Raw genomic sequence first — 18,132 nt, forward strand, 5'->3', positions numbered from 1 at the left:
CTTTGTGCATCTGACGATTTCAAATGCTGTATTTATACATGAGATTAAAATTAATACTGGGTGACAATCTTGTTGCATTTGTAAAATGGATTGGAAACCTTGGTGGTATATTGGTAATTACGCCTATTTGTTTTTATAGGAGAATGGGGTTCGATTCCCTGCTAGGGTCAATCCATTTTATCAGAAATATGAAACAATTTTGTCATTTCAGTACAACAGTAATAGTAACCTATTCTTTATTTTATATTTTATCGTCGGAACATATGTTTCAATGAAATTAATATACAATGACATGCCTTTTTAACAGGAGAGATGAAACGTGTTTTTAGGGGGAGGGGTTTTGAAGTTAGAACAGCCAACATGGACGTTGCTGTATCTAGGTCAACTATTTTCAATTACGAATTGTAACACATTGTTGTCATTGTTAAAGTATTAGTAACAAAATGTGTATCATTTTAGTGTTTGAAAGTGTTTTAATTTAAGGAAATACATTAAATGCATACCATTTTGACGAAATTCATTTTTCTGCCGTAGTCAATATACGCATGTGCAAACTAATTTTATTGGATTATAAAGTATGGTTTCTTTACAAAGCTAAAGAAGCACGTCATATTAGAATATTTCATTATAATTCAAATTGATTTATCTTGACACTACTATATTTTCACCCTTTGTTGGCATTTGAATATATATATTAAATAAAACTTTCAATACCAATTTTATCAAATAACATAAACCCCTGACATTGGAATTATTCCCCCTGGTGACCTTTAGAACAATATGAATTGGAGATCTAAATCAGGATACTGTGGATTCATTTATTTTCGTGGGTACCAATTTTCGTGGATTGAGCAAAATTTGCTTGTTCGTGGATATTTGATTTCGTGATTTTGCGGATTTCTGCATACATTTCTAAGGAAGATTTGTTATTCGTTGGACATTTAAAATTGTGGTTCACCTGTGTCCACGAGATCCACGAAAATTGGTATCCAACGAATAATAATGAATTCACAGTAGATAAATAAAACCAACCTATTTCCACTACCACCAGCTGCTGCTAAACCAGCATTCATTCTTTCTTCTATTTCTTTTTCAAGTATTTCCTTCTGTTGTTGAATCATCATTTCTCTAAATTATACAATTTGAAATTTAACACAGATTATTTATAAATTGCTAACATAGACGACGTGATACCAAAATATGACCGCAAAAAGTTTTGCAGCCGTATAATCAATATATGTTATGATGATGTCGATGTAAATAGAATTGGAAAACTAGAATCTAACAATATATAATTCATAAATATTTAAATTCAAAATGATTTCTGTGGACACATGTCATGTTTCAGGGAAAACCTTTATCAGTTACATTTAGGACTAAATTCTCTGAAGATAAAAGGTAAAACATCAAAAAGCACATTCGAAATTGTCTTAGGTCAACTTTGAATGATGGAATAGCAGTTTTAATATTCAGCACATTATAATATATAATTAAATGAACAGGAAATTTACAAACAACAGTTCATGTTGACTTTGCATGATGAAGTTGTCAGTGTCAATTACTTGATAGATGGATGAATGATTGAGCTCTGATGAGAACAACCAACTGATAGGTCTAATGTGATGCACATTTCATGCTAAGCATAACTCAACTTATAATTCAAAGTATCAATTTTTAAGGCACAAGCTCTCAAGGTAATGGTTGACTTATTGTTTACAGTAACTGTGAAATGGATCTTACATGTACCACACGAACTTAACAATAACCGATGAACGATGAAAATGAGTTCAAAGTCAGATGAACCTTGATTGTCAGATGGATATGTATCTAACTTACAATCATTCCATACACCAAATGAAGTTGATATATTGAGTTAAGTATCTGAGATACAGACTGGTCTATAAAACTAAATCAATTAATGTATTCAAACTCTTCAATGATGAAGGAATGAAATACCTTTCTCTTTTGAATTCCTCCTGTTGTCTTTGTATTTCTGATTTACATTGTTCTAGTATAGCCTGATGTTCCTGTTGTAAGGTTTGTTGACGCATTCTAAACTGTTCTGCCTCCTGTTGTAGCATCAGTTGGTTACGTCTTAACTGCTCCCTCTGTTCTGTTAGGATACAAAAATATGAAAATAATGCATGACAATGTTTACTGGAGGGGATAACAACAAATGATTGGTTTTTAAAAACAGATTCAGTTCAATTCATTGGGAGTTTGTTTTTTTAATTGCAATATGTATTTTTGAATTTCAATTGACATAATTTAGAAAAATTTACCAGTACCAGAAAAGACATAATTTTCATTATTTGTTATCAGAATGTTTAGGCAGTCTCAATTTTGGTGTAAAAACAGTAATTGTGTGCAGTATCTCAAGTTAAAACATTTATGATATGAATGAGTTTCAACTACACTACAACACTGACAATTTTAGAAGGAAGAGAGGGCAACCGTATTTAATAATCATGAATATGACATTTGATTTAATAATTTACAAAACATAATATGGAGTAAATATTGAAGGACTTATAAAAATAGTTTACCATCAATCAATTGTTGTTCTTCCTCTAATCTTCTTTTGTCTTCTTCTTTCTTCTTTTTGGAGAACCATTTAGCAGCTCTTATTTCTTCCAATGAATACTCTTCAGCTCCACAATATACCTTATCTTTACAATACATAGATCGCTGAGTAGGATCATTTGTCTCATGTCTTAGATTGTGTAAATTGTCAGTATGTTTTAGAGGTTTACGAGCACTGAAAAATATATATATCATATGATAAGTTTTGAAGTTATCAGTATGTTTTAAGAGATTTACGAGCACTGAAAAATAAGAAATATCATTGTGGCATTGAATATTCACATTTAAGTACAAGTATATAGCTGAGATTCATCCTCCTTAAATATTTCAAACTCTGTTGACACTATCTCAAAACTGCTAATTTGTATGGATTTTTAGGCAAATGAATGATAATTCAAAATAAAGCAACTGTATATAAATCTGACATAAAATGAAGGATGCTTATTCAACAGTATTCAGGATATGGGAAGCCAATCATAAAGTTTCTTCACCATTTGTATACAAACCAAATTAAATTAACTCCCTAAATGCTAAGATTGCAAGTTGTGGCTCAGCAAGAGAGAAAAAAACGTAAACAAACAAAATCAATTCTATGTTTCTTACAGTTCATATATATGACAAAGAAATTTTTGCAGAATGAAATCCCTTCTTACCTCAAAACCTGATTTCCAACTTCAGGTAACTTCCTTGGTGTTCTAAAAATAGATAATAATATCAATTTAATTATAGATTTTTTTTGCTGGCCTTGAATAGTGTTCTATGCAAGATGGAAGTGCCAACTAAATAAATTAACAGTATTAATTTCAGTAACTGAGTTTAAGGTCAATTTCTTTAAGTTTCTCAAATATCATAGTTCAACATGGTGTAAATATCACAAAAAACATAAATTGACCAACAAATTATGAAAATGACGTTTGGGAGACTAGACTGACCAGTCCTTAAAGATCACTGAAAATCTTACATTACTAATATACATATACATGTATATCAAAGAGCTGAAAGCTCTGAAAAAAATGATGCCACTGCCTCTAATATTGGGATATTTTTTCTGCAAGTCTTGATCTTCAAATACTGTAATAAGTTTAACATAGCAACATGTCTCGTAAGCATATTATTGATATTTGTATGTATGTGTGTGAAGTGAAGATGACAACTGACGTTTTTTTTTAATACAAATGAACAGGTCAAGAGTCAAGACATTTATAAATGTTCGATTAATTGGATGAATTTCTACAAATTAATTTGTATGATTTCAAGAAATGTGATTAACTTTTATTCCAACTTTATGTAGTTGTAGCTACAAACATATTTTTTGCAACATCAATAAATATGTTACCCTTTTTCTCAAATCTTGTATAGATTAAGCTACAAAAATATTTTTTTGTCATGCATCCGATTTCACCTTGAGAGATGCACATGCCTGATGAAGCTAATTTGTTTAGTGAAATACTGTGTTTTTCTATTTAAAATCTAATAGAAATTTTTAATGTATTAATTAGCGTGTTTAAGTTATATTCTTAGACATTAATATATTTATATATATATACATGATATATAGGTAATTATTTTTCTGCATGAATTTTATGCTATAAAGTTTAGTGGACAATTAGTTATTTACTATATATGTAAATGAATCAAAATTTTGACCTTTCTGTTCCTCGTGTTAACATTATGTAAGTAAGAATTACTTACGCCATTGGTTGATCAGCAGTCTCGTCAATAAATGGTGTGAAGGATGGTGTTGGGGGCGGTGCCACTGTTTTACATGGTATCTACAATAAAGATTGTGAAATGTTTGAAAGAAAAGTCTAAACAAAAATCATATTTTCACAAAACAGTTTAATAAATAGTGTGCTCAGCTATGATTAGTTGATTGGATTGAAGCAGAATTACTCTCTCTGGTCTTTTAGACATTTTAACTAAAGGCTAAATTAAATGACTTATGCAGTCACTGTTCATTGCTTAGTTTAGTTATAATCAAAATTCAAATTGTTGGATATACAGCATGAGACCACATTTGAAATTCATCACCTTTCTCCATCTACAACTAATAAAAAGATGAATGTGTCTGAGGACACAAATCCCACTGCTCAAACTTTGCAATTTGCAAACTTAAAAAGGTGCATTATTCTAGTACAAGAAATGACTCACTACCTTAACCCTATCTGTGTGTTGCTGTTTTTAACATTGTGTATGAATGTCGTAAAATTAGCATGAGACAAACTTGAGTAAGAGTGCAGAAACGGAAACATTTCCTATTTTTCATATTATAAAAGGGCTCTAGAACAGTTATTGACTCAGTGCCTAAATTTAAACTCTGTCTGCCCATTTAAGTTCTTAACATTGTGTATAAATTTCATTTCAAGTAAAATCTAAGTTAGAGTGCAGGAGCTAAATTGGAAAGACAGACTGACAGTAAAGGGGTAATACTTTTAAAATGCCTCCATTGCCTACAGCAGGGTCATAAAATTTTTAATCTAATTGTCTTTGTGATCTCACCTTAGCTTTTGACCATACTCCAGCTTTTCTTTCATTTTCTTTATTAACAGCAGCTTTAGTAGGAACATCAGACCAATCCCCTTGTTGCCCTGGCAATGATGGGTCTTGATTCTCATCATTAAATATTTGAAATGATTGTCCAACCTGTGCAGGTTTAATCGACTGCAGACCAAGACCTCTGGGTTCTATAGATCAATTGAAGAAAAAAGTCAATAAGTTAATTTACAAGATAGAAGTAATAAATACACAATTGTTGTAATCATAGCTTAGTTTACAAGCATTGCTTTGAGTCTAGACAAAATGTGAACATCATATTTAAACAAAAGCTTTCTATTAAATTAAGGCATTGAGAGATAATGATGCTTATGTCTCTAAAAGGACACCATAGAAATAGAATCCTTCTGTATTAGAGTTCATATTTTTCCTGGAGTTGCTTAAAAAAAATCTGAAAGTACTTGCTTTTTATTCCTATTGCAAAATATCAAAATAGTTTCGGTCCTTTGCAAAATTTTGGTAGTCAGAACCTCCAGACCACCACTTTTCAAGGACTTTCCCTGTACCACTTACTTAATGCTGTGTTATCTGCTCTATTAACTGGAACTTTTCTACTCATTGTTTTGAGCTGCCCAAGTGCTGCCCTTTTTTCCACTGATTCTTCTGGTGCGTCATCCATTATTTTACCTGCTAGGCCTCTTGCTACCCTCATTTGAAAGTTGCTGAAAAGAAATTTTTATTATGCGATTCATTATACATGACTAATAAAAAGTACAAGATATAATAAACTAGAGGCTCTAAAGAGCCTGTGTCGCTCACCTTGGTCTATGTGCATATTAAACAAAGGACACAAATGGATTCATGACAAAATTGTATTTTGGTGATGGTGATGTGTTTGAAGTTCTTACTTTACTGAACGATTTTGCTTCTTACAATTATATCTATCATGAACTTTGCCCATTAGTAACAGAGAACTATATTTGGTAAAAATTTACATAAATTTACCAAATTAATGAAAATTGTTAAAAATTGACTATAAAGGGCAATAACTCCTTAAGGGGTCAATTGACCATTTAGGTCATGTTGACTTATTTGTAGATCTTACTTTGCTGAACATTATTGCTGTTTACAGTTTATCGCTATCTATAATAGTATTCAAGATAACCAAAAACGGCAAAATTTCTTTAAAAATTACCAATTGGAGGGCAGCAACCCAACAACCAGTTGTCCAATTCATCTGAAAAATTCAGGGCAGATAGATATTGACTTGATTAACAATTTAACTTCTTGTCAGATTTGCTCTAGATGCTTTGGTTTCATAGTTATAAGCAAAAAACTGCATTTTACCCCTATGTTCTATTTTTAGCGGTGGCGGCCATCTTCGTTGAATGGCCAGGTCATCGGACACATTTTTCAAACTAGATACCCCAAAGATGATTGTGGCCTAGTAGTTTCAGTGGAGATTTTGTAAAAGATTACTTAGATTTATGAAAAATGGTTAAAGATTGACTATAAAGGGCAATAACTCCTAAAGGGGTCAACTGACCATTTTGGTCATGTTGACTTATTTGTAGATCTTACTTTGCTGAACATTATTGCTGTTTACAATTTATCTCTATCTATAATAATATTCAAGATAATAAACAAAAACAGCAAAATTTCCTCAAAATTACCAATTCAGGGGCAGCAACCCAACAACCGATTGACCGATTCATCTCAAAATTTCAGGGCAGATAGTTCTTGACCTGATAAACATTTTTATCCCCATGTCAGATTTCCTCAAAATGCTTTGGTTTTTGAGTTATAAGCCAAAAACTTCATTTTACCCCTATGTTCTATTTTTAGCGGTGGCGGCCATCTTGGTTGGTTGACCAGGTCACGCCACACATTTTTTAAACTAGATACCCCAAAGATGATTGTGGCCAAGTTTGGATTAATTTGGCCAAGTAGTTTCAGAGGAGAAGATTTTTGTAAAAGATTACTTTAATTTACGAAAAATGGTTAAAAATTGACTATAAAGGGCAATAACTCCTAAACGGGTCAACTGATCATTTTGGTCATGTTGACTTATTTGTAGATCTTACATTGCTGAACATTATTGCTGTTTACAGTTTATCTCTATCTATAATAATATTCAAGATAATAACCAAAAACAGCAAAATTTCCTCAAAATTACCAATTCAGGGGCAGCAACCCAACAACCGATTGACCGATTCATCTGAAAATTTTAGGGCAGATAGATCTTGACCTGATAAACATTTTTATCCCATGTCAGATTTCCTCAAAATGCTTTGTTTTTTGAGTTATAAGCCAAAAACTGCATTTTACCCCTTTGTTCAATTTTTAGCCGTGGCGGCCATCTTGGTTGGTTGACCAGGTCACGCCACACATTTTTTAAACTAGATACCCCAAAGATGATTGTGGCCAAGTTTGGATTAATTTGGCCAAGTAGTTTCAGGGGAGAAGATTTTTGTAAAAGATTACTTTAATTAACGAAAAATGGTTAAAAATTGACTATAAAGGGCAATAACTCCTAAACGGGTCAACTGACCATTTTGGTCATGTTGACTTATTTGTAGATCTTACTTTGCTGAACATTATTGCTGTTTACAGTTTATCTCTAACTATAATAATATTCAAGATAATAACCAAAAACAGCAAAATTTCTTCAAAATTACCAATTCAGGGGCAGCAACCCAACAACCGATTGACCGATTCATCTGAAAATTTCAGGGCAGATAGATCTTGACCTAATAAACATTTTTACCCCATGTCAGATTTGCTCTAAATGCTTTGGTTTTTGAGTTTTAAGCCAAAAACTGCATTTACCCCTATGTTCTATTTTTAGCCGTGGCGGCCATCTTGGTTGGTTGACCGGGTCACGCCACACATTTTTTAAACTAGATACCCCAATGATGATTGTGGCCAAGTTTGGTTTGATTTGGCCCAGTAGTTTCAGAGGAGAAGATTTTTGTAAAAGTTAACGACGACGGACGACGACGACGACGGACGACGGACGACGACGGACGACGACGGACGACGGACGCCAAGTGATGAGAAAAGCTCACTTGGCCCTTCGGGCCAGGTGAGCTAAAAAGTAATTCATTTCTCAAGAAATGTCACACCTATACTACACATTAATATACACATTTAATTAAGTAGTGTTAGTCAGGTTGATTTAAAAAAAAAAAGAAGGTTTTTAGGAATAAATTTCTGTTTTGAGGTCCATCACCTTCCATCTAAATTTCAATCAATTTCAAAAATTTATTTCTCATTTTATATTCTAGAAACCACAATTTTTTGAATTTTTTAGACAACCAGGTACCATAACTCTCAAAGGGTACAAGTGAAAGCAACCTAATATCAAACTAAACCTGTCTTTAGTGGTCAAGAACATTCCACTAAAATTGCCAAAAGAGGTTTTCTGTTTATCATCTGATAACAAAAGTGTGATGGACTGAAAGAAATGAGGATCCCTACAAACTCTGACTTTCTCGAGCTGGGGGAATAATGAAAATATTAATTAAGAAAGTTTTCCTTATTTCTCCAAGATATTGTATGCATAATTTGAATGATGAGAAGTACATATTGTATTTTCATCTAAAAGGAAGTTACTAGATTAATCTATGTTATCTAATTCTGTGTTCTCTTCAACCATTGGCTGGTAAAGTTTTACTAATCTTACGCTTTCTCTAATGGTAACCATAGGCAGGTAAAAATGATTAAAGCTACCCGTGAGGTACAAATGGACTATATTTAATTCAAAGGAATTATTTTTCCTCAATAAAATTTAAATAATAACAATAACATAAAATCTTGAAGTCTTACTTGTATTTCCTTTCAAGAAGGTCCATAGGTTCTGATCTTCTTTTGATTCCCTCCTGGTAAATTAGATTGGCCTTCTTAGTATTTCCCATCTGTTCCAGTATCCAAGCCCATGATTCATAAAAACAGCTAAGTTCATTTCCAATCTTTTGATCAAACATATAATTAAATATGTCGGAAGGATCTTTACACATATTTGCCTGTAAGAATGATAAAAGAAGGAAAATTATTTGATTATTAGGGAAAAATTGTGTTTTTTTTGTTTTTAATGTTGTAGAAAACGTAAAAATATTATTTTACTAATCATTTGTATTTTTGAAAGGTCAATGCACTATAATCGACTGCCTCTAGATGTAATAATGACTACAAAAAGCTTAGTTCTTACCAAGGGTCCGGAAACGGTCATATTTGCCAGTCATGTCCTAAACTGAAACTATGATGTCCTAAACTTTTAATTTGGATTTAGGTCAAATTTTATTTTTCAACCGAAATAATTTCGGTCATTTTGTGGAGATCTACTTTCAAAATCGCCATTTTGAACATATTTTTGTTTTGTTAATATCTATTTCCTGTAATTAAACTGCCACTTCAATAAAGTGTTATAAACCTGAGGGCCCTCCTAATACATGTAACTATATTAATGCCTCAGGGAGCTATTGGCTAATGATTGCTATTAATCTCTTTACCTGTGTTTTTAATTCACACCTGGCAATTAATCACAAGCTCCAAACTATTATTATAAAGAAATAAAAAGTCCATACCAACTGGCTTCATTATTTAATTATTCAACAGGTCAGACAATTGTCAATTATGATTTAAAATTAAATTAAAACTTGGTTTAATTTACGTAGAAAAAAATATTTTTTTACTTCTAACACACGTGCTTTGTTTACTATGTAATACGCATGCTTGAAATTCTCTTCCACAGATTTAGACAATTAATTGTAAATTAAAAAAAATTTCATCCTAAATAAAGCTAGTACAACTATTTTAATTAATATTCTTACACTATTAAAGGTAAAATATTAAAAAGCCGATGATTTCCTGTAATTTGGATAAACAAAACTAATCCCGGAAATGAGTCCGGAATTGTTCGTTTTACTATTGTCGCAGTACATACGGGTTTGAATTTTGACTTCAGAATCAAAGGAAACGTAAGCGATAACTGAGAATATTATCGTTTTGAGTCATTAAAATCATTTTATTTTTAAATTGTTGCCTTCCCTTGATTGCTCTTAAATGATTTTTGGAACATGGTAGGACAAATCATGAAGTAAATGCGATGCAACAGTGAAACAAGTTGTTGATGATACGAACATGAAGATCGAGTATGAGCATACTCATAACGAGTCTCATGCAGTAATGTGATTTTGACAATCATTTTTTGAAAACGGGCATCAACTTTTAAGTTGTATGAAAATGACCGAAATTAGGTGAAAAAATTTCCGGATCCTTGGTTCTTACTGTACATCTTCTGAATAATTTTCAAAACACCAAATCAATAATGAATGATCGTGCTGCTTTGAAACACCCAAGATATATATTCAAGATCATTTTTTTTAAAGCAATGAAATGTAGGCTTAAGTTCCTGCAACTGTCAAATTCAAGGGAATATTTAGTCAACCCTATTCTATATGAAACTGGATATGACATACATAAGTTTGATGGTTTTTAACATTTTATACACAGTAGCAGTAGCTTCAATGGCCATTCATATGAAGGAGACATTTCTAGTGTCACAAGTCTTACAAATGTAGATTAGGTCTCATAAATGGTTATAAACTATACCAAAACTTACGTATCTAATCCATGCTGACACATATCGAGGGTCATTATGGTATCTTTTCTCTTCTGTAAACTGTTTCAGATAATTCTCTAATAACTTTTCAAGGTTGTTTTCTTTTCCACCTTTAACACAGTTCTGTTCAGTCCAGACCAAATACCTGAAAAGCATAGAAAAAGCTATGAAATAACAGGGTTTCCCCATGGTAAATTTCACCTCCCCAAAATTATTTTGACAAAATATTTCAATTTGAAGAGACATGGTTTTATGTTAATATGGGATCTACTATCAAAATGTATATTGATAACCTGTAACAACATTTTTATTTAAGACATGTATAAAGATGGACAATTATAAAAAAAGAAATTATTTACATTTATGGATACTTTATAATTAGAATTCATTGTAAAGGCAATCAAGCTTTGTAAATGTTACTTTAAATCTGGATATGGGATTGCCAGTAATAGTTGTATCACAGCATCAGTTGGTTTTAAATTACTCTTGTGGATATCAGAGCCACTAGATAAGGCTATTGACAGTTGGTAAAAGCAAAGTGGCGGAACGTAGTAATTCTTAGCATCAGTCGCCTGTATTCAAGTTAGCATAAGATTGCATGTATGCATTAATTACAATTCCACCGATAACTAATGTCGCCCACCTTGGCATACATTGTATGTGAATTAAACAAAGGAAGCAGACAGTTCATGACAAAATTGTGTTTAGGTGATTGTGATGTGTTTGTACATCTTCCTTTACTGAACATTCTTGCTGCTCACAATTATCTCTATCTATAATGAACTTGTCTGTGTAGTTTCAGTGGAAAATGTTAGTAAAAATTTACAAATTTTATGAAAATTGTTAAAAATTGATTATAAAGGACAATAACTTCTTACATGTCTAAGGGGGTCAATTGACCATTTTGGTCATTTTGACTTATTTTTGAGTCTTAAATTGCTGTACATTATTGCTGTTTACAGTTTATCTCCATCTATAATAATATTCAAGATAATAACCCAAAACAGTAAAATTTCCATAAAATTACCAATTTAGGGGCAGCAACCTAACAACGAGTTGTCCAATTCATCTAAAAATTTCAGGGCAGATAGATCTTGACCAGATAAACAAATTTACTCCATGTCAGATTTGCTCTAAATGCTTTGGTTTTTGAGTAATAAGCCAAAAACTGCATTTTACTCCTATGTTCTATTTTTAGCCGTAGCGGCCATCTTGGTTGGTTTGCCAGGTCACAAAACACAATTTTTAAACTAGATAGCCTAATAATGATTCTAGCTATGTTTGGTAAAATTTGGCCCTGTAGTTTCAGAGGAGAAGATTTTTGTAAAAGTTAACTAAGATATACGAAAAATGGATAAAAATTGACTATAAAGGGCAATGACTCCTAAAGTGGTCATCTGACCATTTTGATCTTGTTGACTTATTTGTAAATCTTACTTTGCTGAACATTTTTGCTGTTTACAGTTTATCTCTATCCATAATAATATTCAAGATAATATCCAAAAACAGCAAAATTTCCTTAAAATTACCAATTCAGGGGCAGCAACCCAACAATGGGTTGTCCCATTCATCTTAAAATTTCAGGGCAGATAGATATTGACCAGATAAACAATTTTACCCTATGTCAGATTTGCTCTAAATGCTTTTGTTTTTGAGTAATAACCAAAAACTGCATTTAACCTCCATGTTCTATTTTTAGCCGTGGCGACCATCTTGATTTGTTGGCCGGGTCAAAAAACACAAATTTTAAACTATATACATCAATGATGATTGTGGCCAAGTTTGGATTAATTGGCCTAATTGTTTCAGAGGAGAAGATTTTTGTAAAAGATCATGGAGATTTACGAAAAATGGTTAAAAATTGACTATAAAGGGCAATAACTCCTAAAGGGGTCAACAGACCATTTTGGTCCTGTTGGCTTATTTGTAAATCTTACTTTGCTGAACATTATTGCTGTTCGCAGTTTATCTCCATCAATAATAATTTTCCAAGATAATAACCAAAAACAGTAAAATTTCCTTAAAATTACCAATTAAGGGGCAGCAACCCAACAATGGGTTGTCTGATTGATCTGAAAATTTCAGGGCAGATATATCTTCACCTGATAACCAATTTTACCCCCATGTCAGATTTGCTCTTAAAGCTTTGGTTTTTGAGTTATAAGCCAAAAACTGCATTTTACCCCTATGTTCTATTTTTAGCCATGACAGCCATCTTGGTTGGTTGGCCGGGTAAAAAAACACAAATTTTAAACTAGATACATCAATGATGATTGTGGCCAAGTTTGGTTAAACTTGGCCCAGTAGTTTCAGAGGAGAAGATTTTTGTAAAAGTGAACGCCGGACGCCAAGTGATGAGAAAAGCTCACTCTGCCCTTCGGGCCCGGTGAGCTCAAAAAGGATCTATGTTTCTGTTTGTAACATTTCAATGTATTTATTCGACATACCTATACCAAACTTCCAAGGGATCTTCTCCACTGTATGTTCTAAGTTCATCTTCAAATTGTCTATAATAAAAATACATATTATATATTATACAAAACATGATAAGTTAATCTAAATAAATCTACAAAGTTAACCTCATTATCCTGTCAATCATTAGATGATGAAATCCTCCTTTCAGTAGAAAAAAATAATATTTTGTAATAGTCATGATAGTGAAATATTAACTCAGGGTGTGGAAATATTTGTTGTGAGCACTTGTCCCCGGGCAAGTGAAACCTAAAATTTTACTTGTCTGGAAATTTTTTTACCTGCCCTGATGATCCCAATAAATATTGAAGTATTTCTTGTTAGCTAATATATGATTCTTACTTAGCACTCTTGTGCATCACAAACAAATGAAATCTGTTTGTTTATATGTGTAAAAAAATAGGAAAGTAGGAAATGAATTAACATCAATGGGACAGAAACCTAAAGGACAATCTTGCAGCAGTTTTTGAATAAAATTGTAGCCAGTAGGTACATATACTAAATTTGAGGACAGTGATTGAATAAATGTAAACTAAATAATAGATAAACTATTGATTTTGTGGTGTTTCTCTCAACTGACACACTTGTTTTTTTCTTGATTATTTATTATTGTCTTGATGGGCAATTAAAGCGTCCCTTCTATTTTCCACTTTGACAACAAATAATGTTGACCTTTCATCTATAAATAAGACAAAAACTTAATTTATTTTCTGAATTTCCATAGATAGCCAGGGGCAATCTGATATCCTGGATGTCTGAAATTCTTGCTTCCATTTTTTTTTTAAATACTCTATGTCCTCCATTTGCATTTAAGTCTACTCGACTCATGAATCTTTTTGTCTTGTTCAGCCTTCTTTTTATTAAGTATTTATCAATCTGAATCTCGATACAAAATTAAAAGAAATGACACTTCCGGTAAATGACGGATAAAACCTAATCGACGATCCCGGGTCAATTTACTTGTCCACGGGCAACCAAGACAAAAATAATTACTTGTCTGGTTGTTCAAATGTACGAATCCGGTGAGTCGGGCATAGCATTTCTTCACCCCTGTAACTACTTTTTTTCAAAATACAATTTATCATGGTTATGACGATGGAAGTGTTAAATGATCCAGACTGTCTTTACATCCCTCACATAGTCGGCTGCGTGATTTGGTGAGCTTTAAATATTTTCTGCAGATGTCAGGAACAGGTGGAAGGCACCATTTTGCTAGGTGGCCATCTCGGTTTTCGTGGGTTGTTATGTGGTTTCTTGACTATTTTGATGGGGTTTTTTTCAGTCTGGGCTCCACATTAGCTGCTTTCAGGGCCAGGGGCTAAGCTTGGCAGCATGATGACTGAGTACTTGTAGATGACAGGAAGCATTATCAGGACCAAAGTCCTAAGACAGAGATAGGAGGGTAGTAAAGCCCTATACTGTCGGTTGTCAAGATGTCATTTTTGGCTACCGTTAGCGTCAAATTGGTTACAAGTTTACTGTGATTTGCCAAAATAGCCTTATTGTGATCATGATTTGTCAGAGGTCTCAATTAAAAAGACAAATATTTTCATTGTTTTGTGAAAAAAATATCATGATTTGTCAAAATCAAACCATTTGTTTATCGTCATGCACCAAAAATTGCTATGAACGTCATATGGCAAGAACTTTTACTGTTATTGTCATGAAGGTACCCCAAATACGACCCTCATATTGATCTGAACCTTTACAATTTCATGAATCAACTAGCCTTGCTGATGCAAAGAGGCCATGAGGGTAGTTATGCCCTTTAAAGTCAGACATCAAACAGTCATTTTCGGCTACCATTAGTGTCAAATTGGTTAAAATTTAATCGTGATTTGTCAAAATATCCTTATCCTGATTCATCAAAGGTCTCAAATAATTATTGTTACTGTCATTTTTGTAAAAAAAATAACAATTTTTCAAAATCAGTTGATTTTTTTATTGTCTAAAAGAAAGTGTACATTTTATCATCATACAACAAAAATCATCGTAAATGTCATTTGGCAAGAATTTTACTGTTCTTCGTCATTAAGGTACACCGATTACAACCCTTGTACATGAGTTAGCCTTGCTGATTCAAAGAGGACATCATCTAGCCTTGCTGATGAAAGAGGACACCGACTAGCCTTGCTGAATAAAGAAGACATTGACTAGCCTTGCTGATGAAAGAGGACACCCGACTAGGGTATCGGGATCGTTCGCCCTAATAACATGTTCGCCCTGGGTACGTTCGCCCTGAGTTCGTTCGCCCAGAGAGTCCGTTCGCCCTACTAAAAAATATTGATATTCAGCGCATTGAAGTTGAAAAAACTTATTCAGATATTTCTATGGTATATATTCTTGAAATATTTAAAAGTTTATGGCTTATAAAATTGAGAATGGAAATGGGGAATGTGTCAAAGAGACAACAACCCGACCAAATAAAAAACAACAGCAGAAGGTCACCAACAGGTCTTCAATGTAGCGAGCAATTCCCGCATCCGGAGGCGTCCTTCAGCTGGCCCTTAAACAAATATATACTAGTTCAGTGATAATGAACGCCATACTAATTTCCAAATTGTACACAAGAAACTAATATAAAAATAATACAAGACTAACAAAGGCCAGAGGCTCCTGACTTGGGACAGGCGCAAAAATGCGGCGGGGTTAAACATGTTTGTGAGATCTCAACCCTCCCCCTATACCTCTAACCAATGTAGAAAAATAAACGCATAACAATACGCACATTAAAATTCAGTTCAAGAGAAGTCCGAGTCTGATGTCAGAAGATGTAACCAAAGAAAATAAACAAAATGACAATAATACATAAATAACAACAGACTACTAGCAGTTAACTGACATGCCAGCTCCAGACTTCAATTAAACTGACTGAAAGATTATGATTTCATCATATGAACATCAGGCACAATCCTTCCCGTTAGGGGTTTAGTATCATACCATCATAACATATATGAGAAGCACATTGTTTAGGATCGTTAATTGTTCAATGACAAAATAATTCGGATCACTGATTATTGTGATGTCTTTTGATGGATTATTAATAAAAATCAAACGTTTTGTTTTGATAAAATATTCAGCTTGAAATCAATAAACACAATGATGTACGAACTGTAAATCATGAAACGGATTTACAAGTTCATTATTATACTCGGAGACAGCCCTAGTCTCAGTTATACTGCATACATTCATGATTGACTGAATACAATTATTTTGGTAACAAATATCAATAAAGAGAAATACATTGTATACCAATTCTACTCTGTAAATCAAAGAGAAAATGATTGCGGCAACAAAAATATTCTGTCAATTTGTTAACAAACTTTATAACATATTTTGTTCAAATACTTAAAATAGTGCGACCGGACAACAAATAGAAAAAAATAAAAATCTGGGCGAATGGACCCTGGGCGAACAGATATCAGGGCGAACACGTAGTATGGCAAACGTGAATCAGGGCGAACGGACCCGGATTCCCCGACTAGCCTTGCTCAGCCAAATTATTTGCTGATGCAAAGATGACATTCGATTGACTAGCATTGCTGATGCAAAGGGCAGGTTTAGTAGGGGTTGCAAGCTAGTGAGTCAAACTTCAAAGACATGCATCAAGGTTTTGATGTCAATCTTATGGTGGCAAAATTTGAAAAGAGAACAGGCTATAGAACTCTAATTTCTAAAAGGGATTTATAAATTTTGTCATGCTTACTGTTTCTCTTTTCTTATCTGAGCCAGTTGGTCTTCTGATGATTGCAAGGATGCTGAAAGATTTGAAAAGTGTCTTCCTTGGCGGATTGGTTGCACATTTTCCTTACTTAGTTCCCATTCATTCTCCTCACTCATTTTAAAGAAGAAGATTAATCAGCCCTCAAAACAAAACAAAAATTGTTCAAAATTTCCGCCTTCTGGCATGCGCACTTCGCTTCTGAGATTTGTAATATTAGAATACAGACGATATGGACACTATTTTTTTCCGTGTTTTTTTTTATATAAGAATAAGAATAATAATAAGAATAAGAATATTTTATTTCCAATTAAAGGGCCCTATAAAGAGCTTTCATGACATTACATACAAGTACATATGATTAGACATAAATTAGAGACATATAATATAAGAAAACAACATTGTTTAGTACTATTAAAAAAATGCTATTAAAGGCCAGGACAGAACCAGACAATACATTTTAGATCTTTAAAATATACCATTTAAAATCATATACCACTCAAAATATGTATATTTGTGGCTAATTTGTATTCATTATTTATATATATCTTTATGTTTTGTAGTTAACGATTTACTTTGAAAAACGTTACAGTGACAAATTGAAACACAAAGATCTGTTAATGATACTTTTAATCTTGTGCTATTGTAAGATATTGGATAGTTTTTCATAGAATTTTGGTAGCAAATTAATAATGTCCATTGCCATGAAATATTGTCCCTCGGCGCCGGAGTGGCAAGAATAAACTGCAAAAGTTATGAAATATTGTCCACCCACAGGACACGTTGTCAAAGTAATTGCTATTAAATACTGTCAACCAAAGGAAGAAATACAAAGGTCATTAAATGTTTTATTATACTTGAATTTTAATAAAATCAGTCAGAACCATTGATTTTACAGACGTATATTTGTTGGATGTGAATATACATTTTTAAGTTTTAATAAAATCCTAAGAGATACCCAGCTAATGCCAAAAACAATGAAAGAAGAACAATAAGAAGGAAATGTGTAATTTATTGTTATTGAATGGACTACAATTATGATATTTTATTATCCCTTAAAATTGAGAATCATTTAAAAAAAATCAAATTTCAAATAAAATGTTCACAAAAAAATATTTGTTTTTTTTCGGAGCTTTTCACACACACAAAAAACCGGCACGGACGATTTTTGAAATTTACTCCTCCCTTATATCAAACGGATATATCATATTTGTGTAATATTATCACTAAGAAAAAAATC

General features: G+C 32.6%; 1 protein-coding gene across 1 annotated transcript in view; it reads right to left on the reverse strand.

The window, feature by feature from the left end:
* LOC134725291 (mitotic checkpoint serine/threonine-protein kinase BUB1-like) overlaps positions 1 to 17,090 on the reverse strand; it is a 29,707-nt gene extending 12,617 nt beyond the window's left edge. The window contains exons 1-11 of the mRNA XM_063588986.1: positions 16,878 to 17,090; positions 13,147 to 13,206; positions 10,700 to 10,844; positions 8,905 to 9,101; positions 5,650 to 5,798; positions 5,083 to 5,267; positions 4,276 to 4,355; positions 3,237 to 3,278; positions 2,547 to 2,758; positions 1,957 to 2,113; positions 1,033 to 1,128 (exon numbers count right to left, since the gene is read on the reverse strand). Coding sequence (XP_063445056.1) covers positions 1,033 to 1,128; positions 1,957 to 2,113; positions 2,547 to 2,758; positions 3,237 to 3,278; positions 4,276 to 4,355; positions 5,083 to 5,267; positions 5,650 to 5,798; positions 8,905 to 9,101; positions 10,700 to 10,844; positions 13,147 to 13,206; positions 16,878 to 17,011 — 1,457 coding nt within the window. The 5' untranslated portion in view covers positions 17,012 to 17,090. The remainder of the gene's footprint in view (positions 1 to 1,032; positions 1,129 to 1,956; positions 2,114 to 2,546; positions 2,759 to 3,236; positions 3,279 to 4,275; positions 4,356 to 5,082; positions 5,268 to 5,649; positions 5,799 to 8,904; positions 9,102 to 10,699; positions 10,845 to 13,146; positions 13,207 to 16,877) is intronic.
* Between the last annotated feature and the right edge of the window lie 1,042 nt (positions 17,091 to 18,132).

This window comes from Mytilus trossulus, chromosome 7 (genome assembly GCF_036588685.1).
Source record: "Mytilus trossulus isolate FHL-02 chromosome 7, PNRI_Mtr1.1.1.hap1, whole genome shotgun sequence".
Classification (NCBI taxonomy): domain Eukaryota; kingdom Metazoa; phylum Mollusca; class Bivalvia; order Mytilida; family Mytilidae; genus Mytilus; species Mytilus trossulus.